General features: G+C 35.3%; 2 protein-coding genes across 3 annotated transcripts; one reads left to right on the forward strand and one right to left on the reverse strand.

Moving 5' to 3' along the window:
* Positions 1–436: 436 nt before the first annotated feature.
* LOC138134866 (probable beta-hexosaminidase fdl) lies at positions 437–2,680 on the forward strand. The gene is made up of 2 exons (XM_069053437.1): positions 437–687; positions 732–2,680. Exons 1-2 carry the CDS (start codon positions 452–454, stop codon positions 2,386–2,388), a joined length of 1,893 nt encoding a protein of 630 aa, XP_068909538.1. The 5' UTR covers positions 437–451; the 3' UTR covers positions 2,389–2,680.
* A 2,876-nt stretch (positions 2,681–5,556) lies between these two features.
* tll (nuclear receptor subfamily 2 group E member tailless) lies at positions 5,557–12,413 on the reverse strand. Of its 2 annotated transcripts, none has more exons than XM_069053223.1 (4): positions 12,215–12,413; positions 7,025–7,258; positions 6,545–6,756; positions 5,557–6,484 (listed from the first exon to the last, which is right to left on the reverse strand). In XM_069053223.1, the coding sequence occupies exons 1-4, from the start codon at positions 12,252–12,254 to the stop codon at positions 5,798–5,800; spliced, it is 1,173 nt and encodes a 390-aa protein (XP_068909324.1). In that variant the 5' UTR covers positions 12,255–12,413; the 3' UTR covers positions 5,557–5,797. The 2 variants fall into 2 exon arrangements, with proteins under 2 accessions (XP_068909324.1, XP_068909323.1); XM_069053222.1 differs by lacking the exon at positions 12,215–12,413 and adding an exon at positions 11,256–12,105.
* Positions 12,414–13,521: the final 1,108 nt, after the last annotated feature.

Genomic DNA, 13,521 nt, shown 5'->3' on the forward strand with positions numbered 1-13,521 from the left:
TTACTTGTGTGAATATTTAGATTTTCGCAACCACTCACTGTATCAGCTGTCCCATAAGGGTTAATACAAGTGCTCTCTTACCAGACAATTGACTATAGAGACTTCGATTACCAAATCCATACCGAATAAATTTGCTGCTTTGTTACCTTCAAACAATCAAAGACTTTCAGCACACCACAATGCGCGACAACCCTCTTTAAAATAATATAGCTGTACCTCTCGAATGTTTCCATATTGGAAGTACCCTCCACCGGCTTTGTTTTAATTTGTTACTGATTTGCGGTGCAGAAAATAATGCATTTAAACGATGGGATAATTGATATGACCGATTCACTTTCTCTATCACCTGTTTGTTTAGAGAGATCTAGCACAAATTTTATCATCGATCGTAAAACTTATTTCTGATAAACTGATAAAACTTATCAGGTCCTGATATTACACAGAATTGTTGATGACAAATAATCACATAACCTACCCGCTCCACCTCAACAAGTGTCAGTTGTCCACAATGGAAACTTTTAAATCGAAGAAAACCATCGACGCTTGTTCTTCAGTTCTGTTTGTAATGTTCATGTTGTGCGGTTTTCTTCTAATGTTAAGTTACACTGATAATCTATCGAACATCAATAGCAGACTTCATGCCCAAAACATCTTCTTGACCAATTTTCCTGCCGACTATGAAAACGAGTAAGTTTTTTGATTTTCGCCCAACTTTTTTAAATTTCCCGCAGTTTCACAGGTCAAAGATACACCTGGAAATGTCTAAACCAAAAATGCGTCAAAGTTCTTCTTGGCAACAACGAGAGAATTTCCTTGAGCAGTTGCAACATGTTATGCTCGCAACCCGCTGTATGGCCCAAACCGACTAGTCTTCAAATTACCAATAAAGACGCTTCTGTTGTCGACAAGACAAACATTTCATTCGAACACTTTGGTCAAGGTCCTGTAAAAATAATGTTGCAAAACGTTACCAATTTATTTATAAAGAGCCTTGAATCTCTGAAACCAGGAAACCAGTCCACATCTGGAATTAAATTAAAAATAAATATAATCCTCTTTGATTCGAACACTGACAGGTTGAAACTAAGTACAAATGAAAGTTACAGCTTGACGACCAAGAAAGATAATATTTTGACCGCGACGATTTTTGCAGATAACTATTTTGGAGCGAGACATGGTCTAGAAACTCTTTTGCAATTGATTTGGTACGATGAAGTCTCTGACGAATTGAAACTTTTGCACGATGTTAGTGTGCAAGACTCTCCGAAGTTTCCTTATAGAGGTGTCATGGTGGACACCGCGCGCAATTATTTTCCCATATCTTTACTCAAGAAGGTCCTCGATGGAATGGCAATGTCAAAACTGAATGTCTTGCATTTGCACTTAACTGACGCTGTAAGTTTTCCCATAGTGCTGCCGACAATAAAACAACTGGCTGACTACGGAGCTTATGGACCTGACATGACCTACACTCCTGAAGACATCAAGGACTTGGTGCAATATGCGCGCATTAGAGGAGTCAGACTTGTGTTGGAAATAGACGCTCCTAGTCATGTCAATGCAGGTTGGAATTCCATGCGAAATGATTGGGACCAGAAATATGTAATTTGTGGAGAAGATGATGTCTTCAATGGACACTTAAACCCTGACAACGAAGACGTCTTCCGAGTATTGGAGCACATATATCGAGATTTAATCGAATTGTCGGAACAAACAGAACTCTTTCATGTGGGCTCGGATGAAGTCAATTTGACTTGTTGGAAGGCTACGGAAGCAGTAAAACGAGCAAATTCTATCAATTCTATGAAGAATTTTTGGGGTAATTATACGAATCAAATGTTGGATAGTCTGAAACGCGCCAACAATCAAAAATTTCCTGATCACGTAATCATATGGTCAAGTCCTTTAACTGAATCTTCACAAGTCGATCAATTGAAAGTGAATGTTACTGTGCAGCACTGGCTCGGAAATCCTCACAGCATCCTCGTTCGTGGACACAAAATCATCTACTCCACAGTAGGTCATTGGTACTTGGATTGCGGCTTCGGTGTTTGGAAGCCGAGCATGCAACGTGGCGTCTGCGACCCTTACACCCCTTGGCAGACATTTTACAAGTACAGGCCTTGGGTTACAAACTCCTATCGGGAGCTAGCTCTGGGCGGTGAGGTCTGCTTGTGGTCGGAACAAGTGGAGGTTGACACGTTGGAGACGCGAGTTTGGCCCCGGGCTGCAGCCTTCGCCGAACGAGTATGGAGCGACCCCGAGTCGTTCGTCGACTACGACGTGTATACAAGACTTGGGTCTTTCAGAGACAGATTGAAGTCGAGGGGTATTCAAGCCGCGGCGATGTGGCCGCGTTGGTGCTCACAAAATCCCGGAAAATGTTGAGTGCTAATTGTGCCGACTGCAACTCTCACGGGAACTCATCTTCGGCCCAGATAAACAATGCGGGCCCTTCCGTTTCCGCAAAAGTTGGAGCACTCGCACATCTCTCGAGTGCCAGTGGCAACACTCGGCTCCCTGTGTGGTGTGCGCCCATCACCAACAAGCAAAACATTCAGTGCGCGGTTTTAAGTGTCTATTATGGCGGTCGAGTGGTGGAGAAATAGTCAGTCCCATGGCTGGGTCTTTTTATATTTTTTTGTACCTATATGCACGAAATACATCTATCGAAAACATGTTTTATTATTTGGGAATGGATAACAGCCGTGTCATGAGTTCCTTTTCAAGATGTCAGAAACAGTAACCATCGTCCGGTTTAATCCGATACCGGCTACTCGGACGTCGCAAAAGAACTTGCGAAGTAAAAGATTTTGTAAAAGATTGAGTCCGGCTTTTGTGCCTGTAATGTCAGGTAACTAAGGCTAGAAAAGCCATCACTAATGAGCATTGTCCTGTTACCAAACAAATGGCGGCGTCTCTGATCTACCAGGACAAAACCTTCAGCTCTGTATTAACTTCCACTATTAGAGAACATGTTGACAAATTAGCCGCCAGGTATTTGGACGTTTTAACCCTAAAATTCTGACATTCAGATCAACATCGCACATTTTTCATACCTGAAATACGCATCGATTCGTAGTTATTTATGTAGTGATTTACGCGACAAGTACGATATAGATTGTTATCGCACGCATGTCAAATTTGTACAACAAGTGTGTGCAATCACGTAAGTGCGATAATAATGCAATATCCCGCGCGTTCCGTACAAAAGCTATTACAAAATCCATTTTCAGTGCTGTAATAGAATTTCGCGTTTTGAAACAAACTAGTGCAATTTACTTTTTCAAAGCTGGCATTCCTGATCTTGGCATGATGAAAATGAAAAGTCAAAATAAGTTTCAAAACAAAACGAATTTTAATTAAGTTGTTTCCGTGGGATATACGATTGTTGTAAACATTAATCGTTACATTAAACGTGTCTTGGGTAGTTAGACTAATCCTAATCTCGTATCGGTTTTTTAAAATTTATCCTCAAAGTTGGCGTTGAAGAGTCGATTGTGAACGCACCACTCGTCAGTCTGCATAATATAATAAAAACACAAACAACGCAAAAAGTGAGGTTAGATTTAAACAGCTGATCCGTGATCTGGTGCGTTCACAATCTCTCTTCGACGCCTATTTTGAAGATAAATTTTAAATGAACACCCGATATTTCCGGCGATGTACAATCGCGGCCATCCAAAAGTGAACGATAGCTTGCGAAAATTTCCGTATTTTTCGTTAGATTAAATCAGGCTGTATTCATTGGCGTTCGTGCAGCAGGCGTTACTATTTTAATAATAAAAAGTTGTAATAAATAATGTTTAAGAAAAATGAGGCTGAGAAGTAATTAATACATTATTAAGGTGAAAGTAAACTTTAGTAAAGAAATCTTTCCACCACCTATTCGTATTGGCCTCTCAAGCCTATTTTCTTGCCCTCTTTATATTGAAGATCCAAGTCTTACTGCAATGTAATTCTCTCGCCACAGCAGCCAACGACCAATTTTCTTCTGCTTTGCAATAGCCCTAGCTGTCTGAATCGGAGTGAGATGTGGCATTTAAAAAAAAATAGTTTCAATAATTTTTTTATCGCTAGCGTCAAACTTTGACATTTTAGGACGCCTATGATTTAAAGTAAAAATCAAACTATTAAAAAAAACGTTCACTTTTGGATGGCCGCGATAGTACATATAATATGTATATTATAATTCAGAATAAGTGGCATCGCGGTAGGCTTTGGAAATTCAAATTTACGTTGGCAGCAAAACCCTTGCTAATAATACCCTAGTTTCGATGCTGTTGGTAACCTTCGCTTTTAATTTGACCTTGATATTATCATTGGAATCGTTTTGTGTTTATTTTCTTGTTATAAGTGTTTGGAATTTCCTTGTTTCAGTTATGAAAAGTGCATTATTTGTCTGGGGGTTATCTCTGCTGTGGATGAAAACCATGTCAAAATTATGTAACACATAACCTCAGAATAAAGTAATGACGGTTTCACATGTTTACTAAATTTTTTGACATAACATAAAGCTCACTTTAGAGAATCAACGCCTACCGCGATGCCACTTATTCTGAATTATACTATACAAAATTATCTTCGCTCTTCGGTCATTTTTAATTTGTTAATAACAATTGAAATTTAAATTTGCCAAATAATACATTTGTTGCTAACCACGACAAAATTCCCCAAATTTGGAAATTGTTAAATTTCACTCAAAATTGGCTTAAAAGGTGCAAAGTAGAAAAAATAATGTATGATAACTCGTTTATAAGGCGTTTTGTAGCAGTTACTCTTTCAAGGCATTCCTCGCAAGCTCGTCGTGCCCTAAACCCGTGCGTGCTACAAAATGCTTCTTATTAGACTCGTATCATAATATACTATTATCTTCGACCGCTCAGCATTTTAAAATCAACACGTTTCTGTTTGAATAATAATTTATTTTAAAACAAAAATAGACAATGATTGTTTTCAAATGTCTTAGCATTTTAGCAACTAGCAACTACATATTCAGTAAATTTTAGATTTTCGCTTTTGTGAAAGTTTGCTAATTTAATTTTGATTTTCTTATTTTCTCTTTTTATTTACGCATAGCGTGCGGTAAAAAACTTATTACTGCAGACCGTACTGCAAAGTTAGTCGCTTCCCTTTCTCTAAAGAGTGGGATAAATAGGATATATCGCACGGTCGCAGATAAAAATAATTTATAATATTCTATACCATGCACCACTTCATATTGTGGTTTCACCCCTATATTTAAGAATAGACGTCATAATCACATGACAGGCGAAGGGCCGTAAGACCAACAATAATTTGAATAATTATTGAATGTCAACCACCGCTTAGCTGTTACATAATCCCTTTCAGGGGATAAAATTTAAGAGGGGTATGTGATGGACAGCGACATGTACAAATCCGTCTTTCGCACATCTGTCAAAAAAAATACTTGAAAATACTTACGTAAAAATTAAAACCGATTTTTAAAATAATTAGGAAGTGTGTTGTTTTGAGCATCAACCTTCAAAAACAAAGTGTAAGAAACATTTGTTCTGGTAATAAAAACACATGTGAAACTATTAAAAATTTTATTTTCAGTAAAACAGCTCTTTCAAAATAGGTTTTTTACAAATCTCTATAATATTTATGTGGTTTAGTACAGTTCTATGTTGATAAAGCCATCAAAGGAGTATTGTCTATGTACAAAAACGAATAAAGCTGAGAACCAACCAACTTTATAAATCTAATCAACTATTTACATCACAGTGCATTCTTTACAACTAAAATATTGCATACTTAAAAAATAAAACTTGTGTCACGCATTATTGTTCCCCAAAATCTGATTTTTGTACATATTAGAGATGATCGCCACGATCGGTGTGTCTCTGATGACCTTTTTAAAAAACAACTCTTCGACAGTACCAGCCGAAATAGTTCTAAACGTCGAACTAACCAACAAGAGAATTTTTCCAAATCTTAACGGCTGTTTGGGATACGTCGCGGAAACATGCTTGTTTAGCCTCATCTGGGCGTCATCTTGAATGATGCTGATCTTCGCACTCTCCGACGTCGTTTTTTGTTGGTTCGACGAAGATGACGTGGGTTTAGTGAATGAAGTTTTGAAAAGAACAACAGCTCGCAAACAGGCAAATTCGTGAGGATCCAGCTGGAATTGAGTAATTTTTTTCAGCGTCTCTTGGAACTCGTTGACTTCTTTCAAAAAGATCTCGCTTCGGTGGGGTTCTTGTTGCAGGACGCCGCAAGCTTGAACGAGGACGCTAAAATCGATGAGTGGCAGGAATTGGGCTGCTCCTAATAGGAATAAGTCAAGCCAGCTCTCTTCGAGGAGCAAGAGTTGGTCCGAGAGTGGCAAAGAGGTGAACGCTGGTATGCTTCTGACCCATTGAACGTTCATAAAGAGAAGTTGGGCGGCTGATTCACAAATCGCAGATGGGTTCAGCATTGGTGGGACGAAGACTGGAGGTAAAGGCAACGGAGGTATCTAGATTAAAAAAAATCATTGTTAGTAAGTGTTGAGGGTCAGAGTTAATAACAACGGTACCTGTGGAGGAGGAGGCAAGAAGTTATTGCACAAGAATCCCACTGGAGGTAATAGTGAAACAGCAGGGTCCATAATAGATGGTTCATATTTGGGTACGGCGAGGTTGAGAGCGCTTCCTGGTGGCGACACCATCACTCTGCCCTCATTGTAGTAATTTGACATTTGCTGTCGCCTTAAAGTAGAGTTCCGTGGCCCTCGTTCGTGTTGCACCGCTGAAATAACAAAATATTACTACAATACTACCCCTAAAGTGGGCATATTAAGCGTTAAAACAACAATCACACATGCTATTTAATTCATGTTGTTGCACCTGGTGCTAGTCCTGAGGTTAAAAGTTACTCTCCCTCAAGAGCCTTTTAATTTCTTCGAGCCATTTCTGCAACAGTAGCACACTGTGAGTGGCTACTCCAGAAGCTTGAAGTCGATGGCTTTTCACATTCAAAATCAAACGCACGTGAAGTAAACAATTCTCCCACTTACCATCCTTATTCATGCCGACGTTTTGGCACTTTTTCAATCTGCACGCTCTGCACTGGTTTCTGTGCGTTTTGTCGATGATGCAAGCACCTTCATCTTTAGCTTTGCAAACGTATTGGCGGTTTCTTCGGATCGACCGTTTGAAGAAACCGGCGCAGCCGTCACAAGCGAAGATGTTGTAGTGTTTTCCAGAGGAAAAGTCACCGCATACCTTGCAAGGAATGTCGAGGATTCGACCTGAAAAAAAATGAGATTAGGGTGGAAAGAAAGAATAATGGAGTGTCGCCTAATAACAGTAATAAAGCATAAAGCGCAAGTGCCTTTAGGTGTGTTGGGGGTAGTGTCAAATACCGGAAGTAAATGCGGTATGAGTAAAATGAACAGTTTCCTGCACGATATAATAAACGTGTAATTTAGAAAGGAGGGTGAAATGTAATAGTACCGGTTTGATATAAAAGTGAATTCGGGGTAATAGCCAAAAATAAGTTTCATAATGACATATGAAACATAAACATAAAATCTCAGTTTAAAAAATATCATTGAAAAATTAAACCTTGAGATTTAGAGTCTTTTGATTTCAGATTGTAATTTACTATGTATGACTGAGAGAGACTTAATTAAAGATAGACAAATACTATAGGCAAATAGTGGAATATCCCTATACTATTAAGTATCCGACATTCCATATCTGGAATACCTATAATATCAATACAAGAAATTCGAATAGGTATATCGAATATCGTGTCGTGAATAATGGAAAATTAATTTAAAAAATGTTCTCAATTTTGAGAAAAAGAAGCTTAAAAAATTATTATATGGGAAATTATAATTAATTAGATGATGTACACTGTCGGACAAAAAATTGTCGTCACTCATTTGACGGCACTGTCACTTTATTTAATGTTTCGTTAATGTAAATCATACTTCTAATTTTGAGGTTAACCAAGGCGAGGTCCATTACAAGTCTAGACAGAAACTCACTTGCCATATATGTCACTTATGACATATTATTGTGAAGGCTTGCAAGATGGTTTTACACAATAAAAATAATGAAAGACATTTTGGCGACATTTTTTTTGTCCGTCAGTGTACATTAATAATTACATATTAAAAATATGTAATAGTAAAATAGTTCTAATATTATGTAAATTCATATCCTGGTATTTTTACTTCTTATAACTTTAATTAATAATTGTACCTACTTTAGAGTATTTAACATTACTAGCATGGTAAAAGGGTTGTTACTGGCGACAGAAGAATATGACTGGAGAGCCAAAGACGAACCAGTCACCTTCTGGAGCCAGTAAAACCCGTTAGCTTGCGTGTATTGTTAAATATTTTATTTGTTTCACACTTGTAAACAGTTTTACAAACTATTAAAAATTCCAATATTTGAAAAAAAATCGTATGACCTTTACACGTGTTGCTTTGGAATCGCAAGACACACTGGTGTAAAATTTACTGGCTAGCCAGTAAAGAGACATTTTCAAGGCAAATGCTGTGACTTGTAAAACTGACGAACAAATAAACGAACAAATAAAAATGATTAAGACTTAAAATATAAAGTGTATTATTGTTAAATGATTGTTTCATAATTTGTTATTTATCATTTTATTTGTTAACAAATTAAAACGTTATTACATAAATCCATATTGGAAATTTGCTTAATATTAGAATTCGAAAAAAGGTTTATTACAAAACAGAATTTATATTTTTTATATTTGTTAAAATTATAGCAGATAATAAATTAAGAACAGAAAATTGCAAGGGCTCTTTAATAGGTATCAGTGATGAAAGACATTGGAATCAGTTATAAATTTCATTAATGTTACTGTTTATTGTTTTTACTTGTTCCATGAATATTTTCTTTACACTTTGTTTAAACTTAGAACAAAAATAATTGTTACATATTTTTAATTTTCTGAATGATAATACAAACAAAATTTCTTTTGTGCATCTGAACTAAAGGTTACGTTGGACGCATGTAAATTGCGCACATGGTCAAAATTGTTCAGGGATTTTGATCAGGTAGCTGCAATCAAGGGATTAGCATCGTTCAAGTGTTGCTCGCATTTCCAACGCATGTGAAGCATTTCATTCTATCACTTCAGTAAAAACTTTTACTCGGCACATCCAAATATCTTTAATTTTGTAAATGTTCTTATTACATTTCAGACTAACGTCTAAAAAAAAATTAGAAGCGCCAATGTTGAGAAAAAAAACTACGTAGCAAAATAATAAAGAAGCAGTTGTTCTTAGAGGAATGCATTCATTTATATAAGAATAATTCTACTTCTGAATTACATAGATTCAATTATGTAAAAACTGTAAGTTACCGCAATTTACCTACAGAACCCTGAGGTGTAACGCCTAATGTCAAAAAATATTTTTTTATAAGTCTCATATATTTATTTCGGAGTGTTAAAGCCCAAGCGGTTAAAATAAGATCATTATGTAGCCCTGAACGAGAATTACTATGACCGAACGCCCGTCGTCACCACTGGTGCGCAATTTACCTGTATTTTAAAGGGCCCTTCAGGTTCCAGAATGTTAAATTTGACCAGTGTGCGCAATTTACCATATCCCGTTACGTTAGTTGTAACTTTATTGTCTCTAGATTCAACAAACATAAATTACAAACTCCTAGTTTTTATCAATAACGTGAAAAGTACGTGGATCGGTTTATCAGTACATATTAATAATTCCTGTTTGTAGGACTTGTTTAAATAAGTGTTTGCAGAACTTTTTTTTTGTACACGCATTTCGAGAACATCTGTATAGGTATATTTACATAATACCACTTATTCACTACGTTTCTAATTTAAACTACTAAAAAGATGATTTTTGTGAAACTGAAAAAGTATTAGAGGATTATTCACGAGACCCGGTAAGGCTCGATAAGATATTGCAAATTCAAAACTATGACAACTGATATTGTTGAAGCATTGTACCGTGCGATCAAATAAAGTAAAAATCAGAGTAGGCGAAAATGGTGTTTTGAACCAATCAAAGCCCCAGAATAACACAATCCAGGTAACTCGATTTTTTTTTTAATTGATCGCACGTTATTTGCCGTTCCGTTAACGATTTGTAAATTACATATCTGAGTTTCGTGAATCTATTCCTTAGATAAGTAATAATTTGACCGGGTTTAAATTTAAATTCGCAATGAAAACATTCTCTTACAATTATTTATTTATAAAACATACACAAAACTGAAATAGTTGTGTTTGGAAAATTTTTCTTTTTAAATAAAGTAATATGTAATTTACTTAGTAAAATTTAAAATATGTAATTATTTACGCAAGTAGCCATATTTCTCTTGCTAAAGCTCGTGCTGAAAGTCTACGAGTTCAACAAAACGTATTTCACGTGTTTTGTACAACTTTTTTATACGATCATTTATCTAAACGCTAATAATAAAACTCATAATTGAAAACAGGATATCAGCCATTATCAGGAAAACAAATTTCAGTAAATAAAATCGTAAAACAATAAATGCTGTCTCAAAAGTGGAAATTTGCTTAAAATTATTGAAATTGACCGTGAATTAATTATATGTTGCTAAATCTAATTTTATATGTCGATTCTGAATAACATGTCGGTAATATTTTCTGTACCTATTAGTATCGACAATACTTTCCATACACTTTACCGGAAACGCTGCCTTTGGGGATTCAAATGGACATAGAAAAACCTATGATCTGTGATGGTTGTAGAAAAACATATCTTCATCTGTTTACTTTAGAATGGATTTTTCATTATTACTCATTAAATTAAATTAAGATGAAAATTGTACATATTATTAGGTATTATATTATTTTAAAAATTAACGAGTGGAGTTATATTTTTCCTACAGAACTAGTTCAATAAATAAAACATTTCTGTTTTTAAATAATTAAACGAATTTATACAAATACATTTTTTACAACATTTCCACTGTAGAATTAATTAATTAGCTAAATAAGTACATATCTCAATGACACACAACAGCGTCCTTGCTTTTTGTACGATGATTACGCTGGTAAAACTCTTGGAGTTGCGTTAAATGTATAATTTTTACATGGTTATAACTTTATGAATTCAATAATTTAAATTTATTCAAATTGCAACTGTAGTACAAAAACATCAGATTTTATGTAAAAAGTCGAAAACAACCAAATATGTAACAACTTGTAATTGTACATTTAATTTTTTTATATCATCTGTTCGGCGCTGTTGCTGGGAAACTTACTGGATGAAGACGGCGATTGAGGTTTTAATTGCATACGATGCGGTTCAAGATGATGCACCATTGCACCTTCAGTACTTTGAATATCACTCATATCACAAGAAAGTCTAGTTTAGCACCCACCAATAAATAAACAAAAACACTTTGAATTATAGTTGCCGCGACTGATCTGACGTCCTAACTGATAACTCAGAGACTTTAAAAAGCTTTTGCTCACCCTTTGGATGATTTACCGACATGAATGAATCCCTTTTTGACTTGCCAGCAGCGCTTATGTGACCCGGATTGGTCGAAAATGTCCCTACCCAAGCAAGGGATGCCTTAAGCCCTACCCTCTTCCGTTAGCCACCCGACCCTTCCTTGTTCGTACAGTACAAAGAGGCGGGGGCTCTCAACAAAGTTGATAGTAGTCGGTTTTAAGAATAACTTTGACACAGTAGTAACGATGAAAATGCGGAAAAATTTATGAATGGAAATTGTAATTCAAAAATAGCAATTAATGTGTCAAGACAAAAAAAAATTTTGTAATGAACAAAATTAACAAAATTATTTCTCCATCAATATTGTTGGCAGACTATTTTAAGTACACTTCTTATCTGAAGAGCAAGTCTACAAAATATTACCTGTGCTTTTCGATAGAGGACGCCATTTTTTGCCATGTCATTTTGTTGTTATACAGGTATTTACTAAATACATTGTTCAAAATTTGATGACTAGTCAAAAAATGTGTCTAAGCGCTAAACTTTAGAGGTTTCTTATCTAATTACATAAATGCACAAATGCAACAAAAAAGATAACAGTAAAAATTAGACTAAATAGGCAGAGATTATTAACGAGATTATTAATTAGTTACACGAAATAGAAATATACATAATTATAGACACTTTACAGAACATTTTAAGACTTAAGTCTTAAACTACTACTTATTGCTTATGGTGGAGTAAAACATTGAAAATACTCACTGGTGTTCAAATAATTGCTGAATATGGCCATAGCTAACATTCTCACACAAAATACAAAGTCATGCTACTGCAATCTGAAATCTTTCTGGCTTATCTAAAGACTTGACTTTGCTCTATTATCTCTAAACATTCCAAAAATTAACTTGCAACACGGCCTGTATCATTTCGTCATGTTAGATTTCGCGATACAGTATCGCTTTTGGCACATTTTATCATCGTTTTGCTAATACATTATTAATACTGTCAATTGTTGTCAACGGGATCAGACAAAGCTGAAAAGTAATATATGGTACACATTAAGAAAATAAGAAAGAGACGTAATAAAATAAAATTTCTTATCTCGTGTACGTGAGATTCTACTCACCTTTTTTTGGTAGATAAAACATGAGATTATTATAAATTGAAAGTCTGCTCTCCTTTAATAAGTGGCAAATTTTATTGTGTCTGTTAGTAGTTATATTTTTTATACGATAACAATTTACAAAACGGTGAACAAATGATATGGGGTGTGTATAATAGTAATTTATTTATCAGTATTGGTTATCAAATACATATTAAGTCTGAAATATCTGTTTGACCAAAGTAGTATCGGGTGTTCATTTAAATGTATCCTCAAAGTTGGCGTTGAAGAGTCGCTTGTCCGTTTGCAAACTAAAAACACAAACAACGCAAAAAGTGAGGTTAGATTTAAACAGCTGATCCGTGATCTGTAATCCGTGGTGCATTCACAATCGACTCTTCAACACCTACTTTGAGGATAAATTTAAATAAACACTCGATATACAGGGTGAACCATCGTTTTGCATATTTTTATGCTATACGATGGTCCACGCTGGAAACATATTGAAAAGAACTAACCCTTACCTACAATTGGTCGCAAAATTAGCAATTATTGTATTTTTTAATTGTATGACAGCGTCTAATACTCATGGCTTTATCAAGAGAAGAGACAAATGTGAAAGAGCAGAGAATTATTGAACTTTAATTACAAACACTTGTTAAACAAATTTTGTAGCAAATAGGTGGTAATACACATCTTGAATGAAATGTTTATTTTCGAATTCGTATACAAATTGCAAATCATCTTAATTTGTTTTGCAATTTAAATGACTAGAATTTTTCATATATCAACCCCCGACGCTAGGTGAGTAACGTCAATACCAAAATATTTTTAATAAAGAGCAATAACATGTGCAGAGAGTATTAGGGGTCCGATATGATATTCTGAATATTAATAACCAAATTCCGTACGCGTTTTCATTGCACCCCTTGAACTAAATCAACCAGATGATTAAATTATTCGCCAA

Source organism: Tenebrio molitor, chromosome 7, assembly GCF_963966145.1.
Source record: "Tenebrio molitor chromosome 7, icTenMoli1.1, whole genome shotgun sequence".
Classification (NCBI taxonomy): Eukaryota; Metazoa; Arthropoda; class Insecta; order Coleoptera; family Tenebrionidae; genus Tenebrio; species Tenebrio molitor.